At 47.1% G+C, this 8263-nt stretch overlaps 1 protein-coding gene across 2 annotated transcripts in view; it reads left to right on the top strand.

The window, feature by feature from the left end:
• Positions 1–1034: 1034 nt before the first annotated feature.
• Pcnt (pericentrin) overlaps positions 1035–8263 on the top strand; it is a 104624-nt gene continuing 97395 nt past the window's right edge. For both annotated transcript variants that reach the window (XM_036167324.1, XM_036167323.1), the window contains exons 1-2: positions 1035–1174; positions 3451–3663. In XM_036167324.1, coding sequence (XP_036023217.1) covers positions 1118–1174; positions 3451–3663 — 270 coding nt within the window. In that variant the 5' untranslated portion in view covers positions 1035–1117. The remainder of the gene's footprint in view (positions 1175–3450; positions 3664–8263) is intronic.

Below are 8263 nucleotides of genomic sequence, written 5' to 3'. Positions count from 1 at the left end.
CAGTGGTGGCCTTTAATCCCAGCACTCGGGAGGCAGAGCCAGGTGGATCTCTGTGAGTTCGAGGCCAGCCTGGTCTACAAAGAGAGTTCCAGGAAAGGCGCAAAGCTACACAGAGAAACCCTGTCTCAAAAAACAAAACAAAAGTGTTCAGCAAGCAGGCACTAGCTGTTGACTAGGGAAGACAGGGTTCTAATACTTCCTGGTTATGTGATTCATTGATGCGTTCTAAACGCGCCTCTTATTTAAAGTGAACCATAATTGATTTATGATTTATTTTCTTCCACCAAGGAGACTGTTTCCAGGTAGAGATGGTGGAGTCGCAGTCAGGAGCCTGAACACAGTGATGCTGTGCATAGACGAGTGTGCATGAATGAATACACAACGGCCCTCGGTGGCAACTCCGGGCCCACTGGGGATACTAGTCCAAGTCTTAGATGTTATTCAATGAATTAACTCCGGTTGTACTCGGCTCTTAGGGTCTAGGTTGAAGACAGAGGTCAGTATTTAGGAGGGGCAGAAAAGGTCAAAGCAGGGCCAGGGAGGTAGGAAGAATCTAAGCGAACCGACAGACTGACTGCACCAGTGGACCAAATCCTCCACAGCACCCTTCCTAGGAGGATTAAAGGAGAGGCTAGCGTCCTGCCAATGCTGAGGGACTGTGGGGCTTAAGGCGACAGGGCATTCTAAAAAAACGACTTTTGCAAGTTCCGCGGAGAGAGTGGAAGGAGTGAGTCCTCCTCCTGTCGGGAGGGGGCGCTAGGCATCGCCACCGCCGGGAAACGGTTTGCACGAACCTTCCCGCCGGACGGTTGACGAACAGCTGCGAGTCCCGGGAATACTGCATCCCCGCTTATTGGTGTTGCGGAAAAGGGTGGGAGCGTCAATGCACCAATTGGAGGCAGGAGAGATGGCGCTCCGCCCTCGTAGCGTCATGGGAGCGCGCGTGCGCAAGTCCGCACACGGCTCCGGATTGGCGGGGCGGCGGGGCGGCGCTGACAGCGGCGTGTGTGGGGGTGGGGACGCGAGTGGGTGAAGGGAGGGAGTGTAAATAGAGCGGAGGAGGGTTCGCGGCGGTCCTGCCCCCCTCCGAGCGATTCTCGAGGAGCCCCAGCTGGAGATGGAAGAAGACGAACAGGAGCAGCGGCGCAGGAAAGTGGAAGCTGGGAGAGCCAAGGTAGCGTCCTTCTCTCCGCTTTGCTGTGGAGAGACATCCTAAGGAGGTTCTGGTGCTCACACTGCCGCTGGACAAGAGCGGTGGTGGCGGAGCGGTGGGAGCTGCCGAGTGCTTGCCCTTCCCGCCGCTTCTCCGGAATTCACTTCCTAGCCGCCGCCATCTTGAATCCACCGCCCTCGTTCTCACCCCGCCCCGTTGCGGCCCCAGCCAATCAGCGTCTGAGACGCACATGCCTCGTAGGCGGGCCGAGCTGTGTGGGCGTGTCCTGATCGCCTAGCATTCCTGGTTGTTGTGCTTCCGGTGGCCGAGGCGGACCTGTCTAAGGCTTTTTAAAAACTGCCCTTCAGACTTGGTTTTCCCGGGCACCACCAGCTTCTGCTCTGTGTGGTGCTCTGGAGTTGTGTTTAGTTGTTCGCTCCCTGGCAGGGCCCTGCAGCTGCGATACTTCTGATGGTGCCCCCCCCCCCCTTTTTTTAATCTCCCTCTGCTTCAGATTTCGATTTTGTTTGATACTCTATCCTGGGAACATTTGTGGCTGTTAAGATAGTTGTTTGAGAAGTGATGGGGACCTAGAGGAAGAGAAGGTGCCGACGTTTTGGAAGTAGATCCCTGACACCAGTCATGGCTGTGGCACCAGAGGATAGTTCCCCATTCTGTCAGCCTAGGACTAGGTATAACCACCATGAAACGGCTGTGTTGATTTTGTGGTTCGCCTAGTTACCTAGTAGGAGCAATCCTTCATTTGAATCAACCTGCCTTCCCACTCCCCACCCCCACCCCTCCGCGCACTAACATACAAAATACATACACAGTGGAAATGATAGTACAGCATTGTCAGATAGCAAGTGGCAGCCAGAAGACATAGCAGTCTTGTCCCCTTTGATAGGCGGAAGGTGCGAAGAGGGATGTAGAGATCCTCTCTTCTTTTTATAAGCCAGACGTGTGAGAAATGAGGGAGTGTAGAGTCCATCATTTCAGCCTGGGGAACTGGTGTCTTGTGCTTGAGTGGTTTGTCAACACCAGTAGATGGACTTAAGGGAGAGGGAGACCGAGTAGAAGAACCAAGAGGCCACCGTTGAATGACCATAGCCAGAGAGCAGGTCTGTGCTGCCGAGGAGAGCTTTGTAACAGATAGTTGCATTTGACCGACGAAGGCAATCGATGAGAACAGAGTTGGTACTGCAGGCAGTGTGGTCCTTCAGGTTTCTTTTCACACAGATAAATGGCCTTGTTTATTTTCTCTGCCCGTGACATCATGTGTTTCTGTTTTCATTGACGGGGCACATCTGCTTGTATGGCCATGGCTGTTTCTTTTTTTTTTTTTGTTTTGTTTTTTTGTTTTTTTAAGATCCTTTAAACTGATGCACTAGGATCATTTTTTTTAAATTTATTTATTTTTATTTCACATACATTGGTGTTTTGCCATGGGTTTTGGGTCTCAGGAACTGGAGTTACAGACAGTTGTGAGCTGCCATGTAGGGGCTGGGAATTGAACCAGGGTCCTCTGGAAGAGTAGTCAGTGCTCTTAACCACTGAGCCATCTCTCCAGCCCTCATGGCTGTTTCTTGAGGGACTTAGGTGTTCCCCTGTGAAAAGCTCAAGCTTCGGTGCTTGCTTTTTGAGTGGGAGATGGTGTGTGAATGCAGTTGAAAATCTCGTATTTGAGAAGCTAGGCTGTGCCTCTGACTGGCAGGCAACATTCCCTGATGGTCCCTAGTGCTTTGCTGAGCTGTGTCATGAAAAATAGAACATCTGATTCCATAAAGGAAGATGCTAGAGTGACCTGGCTTGATTAAGTTTTTGCTATTTCTGTACCTTGTCTCAGAATCTATGGCAAGGAAGTTTTGGCTGGGCGATGTATTTCTTCGATTAGAGAAGAAAGGGGGCAAGGGGGGGAGCTTTATGTAATAGTTTGAAGGTTTACATATGCCTTAATTAAGCTCTCAGTGTATTAAATGGATGCATTTTTTAATTTTCTATAAACTACCAAGTATTAGAACAGCTTTTCTTCTAACCAGCCATATTTTTTTCTTTTGTCTGCATCTAGGCATAATTAATAGTCATCAGTAGACTCAGTATCAGTTGGAGCTTAATGCCAAGGTGATAGATGTCAATGAAGGCAGTGCTTTATGGGAAAGTGGTCCCTTGGCCTCGTGCAGCTGAGTGGCCTGAGCTAGCTCAAACCCCATGCTCCCCACAAGCGTGTTGACTCTGTGGTTCTGTTACTTTTTTCTCGCTTACCTCTGTTTCTACTACTGCTCTAAATTTTTCCGCAGCTTGCTAGCTTCCGACAGAGAAAAACAAAAGGTGACTGTCCGAATTCGAAGAAAAAGACGGCGAAGAGGAAGGGCCCGGCTGTCAATGCGCCTGTCGAGGAGGAGGGTCCGCTAGCCACTCGGAACAGTGAGCTCCCCCACGGACGGGCTGCTTGTGAAAGCCGGTCATGCAGCGACACCCTGGAGGGGACCAGAGGGGCCTTTGCAGCTCAGGTAGATTTACTTCTCATTATGTTAATGTGTTGTCTGTCTTGTAGTTATTGCTGTAGTTAATTTACTAAAAGTGGCCTAAAGTGAACTCAAAGACGTGTTGTTGTTCATAGAAGATGATACGTAAATAAATGACTTCTTGAAAGTTTATTTTACTTGTTATTGTGTGTATACGGACACCCATGCCGTGCTGTGCATGAGAATGACTTCGTGGAGTAGGTCCTCTCCTTCCACCTCTGTGAGTTTTGGGGATTGAATGTAAGTTGCTTGGTTTGTACGGCAGTGGCTTTACCCAACAATGACTTTAACTCGACAGCCTAGTGACTCACCTTTAATATGATTTTGAAGACTTTTGGACAACCGTTTAAAGACAAATATCAGTTTGGTTCTTTGCTAAGGGACCTTTACAGGGGATAGCAGTTTGTGTGTGTGTGGTGTGGTTCTGTGAGTTCTCTGCGTGTGACATTCCTTTACCTACTTTTGGATGCAACACGCGTTGTCTTTCCACTTTACTAACTTCCTGAAGGTAGGGTTAGGAGAAAGGGAGGGGTGTGTCTGCTTAGGTCTGTGAGTTGTGGGGAGCACACCCCGTGACTCCCTCATCCCCCTCGACTACTCCTAGGTGGGCTTTCCTCGGAACTCCTGTGCAGATTGTAAACGAGGCCTTGAAATCTTGAGGGTCCCTGATATGTGCTGCTCAGGCTAGTAAACTCAGCTTTCTCTTCATCAGAAAAGAATGTAAAGGGCAAAAATTCACAGGAAGTAACAGTATGGTTTGACTGCCACATTTGATCATTGCCAGCATATCAGATGTGTGAGCTACCTACAGATTTGGAATTGTGTGTCCTTTGAGAGCTGTGAGACCTTACTTTGCACCCTCGTGCTCTGGCAAGCTAGAGCTCTCTAGGGGTTCCTGTTTGTGCCCGGGTTACCTTCTCTGCATGGTGTGTTCTGTGGGCCTGGCTTGGCTATTAGCTGCCATTCATTGTAATTTTCCCCTAGCTTTTCTCACTGATAGAGAAACTAGAAGCTGTGTTGACTGGCCCCTGATTACTTACTACCTGTGGTACTACTGTTTTGTGTGTCTCCTGTTCAGGCTCTTTGAGGAGAAGCTCCTAATGCATAGCTAACATTTTCTAGTTTTTGAAGTGTTTAAGTCAGGGCTGGAGAGATGGCTCAGTGGTTTGGAGTACTTGCTGCTCTTGCAGAGGACCCAGGATCCTAGCACCTCCATGGTGGTTCACAACCATCTTGTAAGTCCAGTTCCAAGGGATATGGCACCCTTTTCTAGTCTTCACAGGTTCCAGACACGTGCACGGTGTACGGACATACATGTAGGGAAAATGGTTGCACACATAAAATAAAAAAAATCTAAAAATTAAAAAAAACCTTTAAACAGAAAAACTTAAAAAAACATAGCATACTCTTTTAATTCCATCACTTAGGAGACAGAGACAGGTGGATCTCTGTAAGTTCGAGGCGAGTTCCAGGATAGCCAGAGCTACAGAATAGAGAGCCCCTATCTTGAAACAAAACAAAACACCACAACCAAATAATGCTCCCCCCCCCCCCCCAAGCACAGCACACTCAGTAGCAGTTGTGTTTAAGGTCAGGCTGAGACACATAATTAAGACGCCATCTCAACCACAGCCAACAGCAGCAACAAGTTGTGCCAGTAGTGCTGGAGCACATACTGAAAGAATGCTGTGTGCTAACTAAAGAACTGTGCTCAAGTCCGCCCTCTGTCTTCCTAACACCCTTTTCTGTCCAGAACCGATTGGCGGTCTTGTATTGACTCCCTGGTCTCTTCCCATCTGTGATACTCTAGTCTTCATGAGACACTTAAGGAGCGCCAGCAGGTTATTTTGTAGAATACCTGTGAAATGTCAGTTTGGATCTTTCCTCATGATTAAATTCAGCCAGTGTTTCTGTCAAGAGCATTCCTGGCAGTGTGTATCTTTTCAGGGACTGTGGGTACTTAACTCTACACCCATCTGCTACCATTTAAAAAGAGATATTTTTTTTTTTATTTTACCGTTTTGCGTGTCATGGGTGTTTTTGCTTTGAATATCTGTTCGCCACATGTATGCAGTGCCCTTGGAGACCAGAAGAGGGTATCTCATCCCCTAAAACTGGAGTTATAGATAGTCATGAGCCACTATGTGAGTGCTGGGGATCAAACCTGAGGTACAAAAAACAAAACAAAACAAAACAAAACAACCAGTGCTGTTAACTGCTGAGCTACTGCTCCAGTCCCTGCCATACCAGTGTCCGTCCCCCCTACCCCCACCCCATAAACATACTGCTTTTATTTCCCCGTGCTCCCGGATGGCAGTTACAGGTGTGCTATTAGACTGCCGTGGGTACGTGAAGCCTTTCGTCTTTGGTGCCATGCACACGGTGGTATTGTTTTCCCTGTCTTTTTGTGTCTCCTTTAACTGTGTAGGTTTTGAGTTTCACAGAATATGGATGAGCTATTCTTCTTTTCTTTCTTCTTCTCCTTTGTTTTGAGACAGGTTTTCTTGTGTAGCCCCCGCTGTCTTAGAACTCACTCTGTAGCCCAGGCTGGCCTCGAACTCACAGAGATCCGCCTGCCTCTGCCTCCCAAGTGCTGGGATTACAGGGATGTGCTACCACCGCCCAGCCTTCTCCTGTATTTTTAAAGTTTAATATAGAGTCCATATAGAAAACAGGCATGTTTTTCCTTCTGGGTCTGACTTAATTTCACTTAATATTTAGTATGATGCTCTCCATTTTTCTGAAAACAGAATTGTATTCTTCATTGATGAATGAAACTCCACCATGTGTGTATACACCACGTTTTCTTCATTCATTTGTTGATGGACGTTTTGACTATTGTAAATAGTACTACCATAAGTAAGGGTGTCCAGGCACCTCTGTTGTTTGTATGTTGACCATGGGTCCTATGGGTATGTACCTAGGAGTTGCATAGCTGTAGTTTTCTTTGGAGACCCTCCATACCGATTTGCATAAGTGCTAATTTATATTCTCACCAACAAAGTAGAAGGGTTCTTCTTCCCTCACATTTCCAAGAGCATTTTTTTTTTCTTTTCTTTTGAGATTATGGTCTCTCTATGTAGCCCTGGATGTCTCAGAATGCTCTATGTAGCCCAGGCTGTTCTTGAACTCATAGAGACTTGCTGGCTTTTGCCTCCTAAGTGCTGGGATTAAAGATGTGGGCCACTGTCCCACCTTCTATTTATTAATTTTATGTGTATGAATGTTTTGCTTTCATGTATGTCTGTGCACCACGCTCATGCCTGGTGCCCGTGGAGGTTTGGAGAGGGCATTGGATCCCCTGGATTTGTGGATGATTGCAAGTTGCCAGGTGGCTGTTGGGAATTGAACCCAGCTCCTCTGCAAGAACGAGTGCCCTTAGCTGCTAAGTCATCACTCTAGTCACTGTTTAGTCTTTTAACTTTTCTTCCTAAGCCCACATCTCTTCTCTTTGCTAGACTTCTCATTCAGGTTGTTAGATTTCTGGTTGCTTTCCAGTTTGCTTAAAAAAAAAAAAAAATTCCTTGAGGTAATTCTTTTCCTCATCCTCAGTACTATTAAAAAAATGTGCTGGGGGTAGGGTAGGATGGTGGTGGTGGTATACACCTTTAATCCCAGCACTCTGGAGGCAGAGGCAAGCAAATCTCTGTGAGAAACCCTCAAAAAACAAAACAAAACAAGATTTTCTGGGGCCCCGGGGCTTGGGAGAGCATGTGTGTGCCATGGCTCAGTGTGTGGAGGTCAGAGGACGGCTTTTCAGGAGCCATTCTGTCTTTCCACCTTTGGGGGACGCTGTCGCTCTTGTTTCTGCTGCTGTGCCGTCTACGTGAGCTTCCTGTCCTACGCAGCTGTTGGCGTTACAGATGTGAGCTGCTGTATGCCTTTTTCATAGATCCCAGGGATAGCACGCTTACCTTCGTGCCGGCGCTCCAAGGTCCTCTTTGTTTTGGTACTGAGTCAGGGTTTGGCTGGCTTTGAGAGTGAGCAGCCCCCTGCCTCAGCTCCAGAGTGCTGAGGTTGCAGGTGGGTGCTGTGCTTAGCTTTCCTTCTAATTTATAGGTTGAGTCCAGCTGTACAGCCTGTCCTGGTCCAAGCTATGTAGCCCAGGGCGGCCTTGGACTCAAGGTCATCCTGTCTTTCCCTAGAACTCTGTCTGTCTTTCAGGTGGCATGTTTTCACAGTTTGCCCATATTGTAGTATGTGTTAGTATTTTTCCTCTGTAGCTCTGTAATATTTCATTGTAGTGAAATCAGCTTTCCGTATCAACAGATTCAACCAAATGTAGATTGAAATATTTGGAAAAAATTGCATTTGTATTGAATGGGCACACATTTTTTTTTTTCTTTTCCAAACAACACAACAAAACTGTTTACATAGCCCTGATATTGTTAGGTGTCACAAGTAACCTAGAGAGACACCTGGAAATGATTTGTTTTGGAGGATATAAGTAGGTCACGTGAAAATCCTGAACTATTTTGCCCATTTCTGAAGACGCCAAGAGACAACTGTGTGCTGTTTTGTTGATGTATCCATCTATCACAGGCTGTTTCTCAACTGTCTGTCACGAATAATGCTCTGCGACTAA

The sequence above is a fragment of the Onychomys torridus genome, chromosome 18 (assembly GCF_903995425.1).
Source record: "Onychomys torridus chromosome 18, mOncTor1.1, whole genome shotgun sequence".
Taxonomy (NCBI): Eukaryota; Metazoa; Chordata; class Mammalia; order Rodentia; family Cricetidae; genus Onychomys; species Onychomys torridus.
This window is presented reverse-complemented; position numbering and strand designations above follow the sequence as displayed.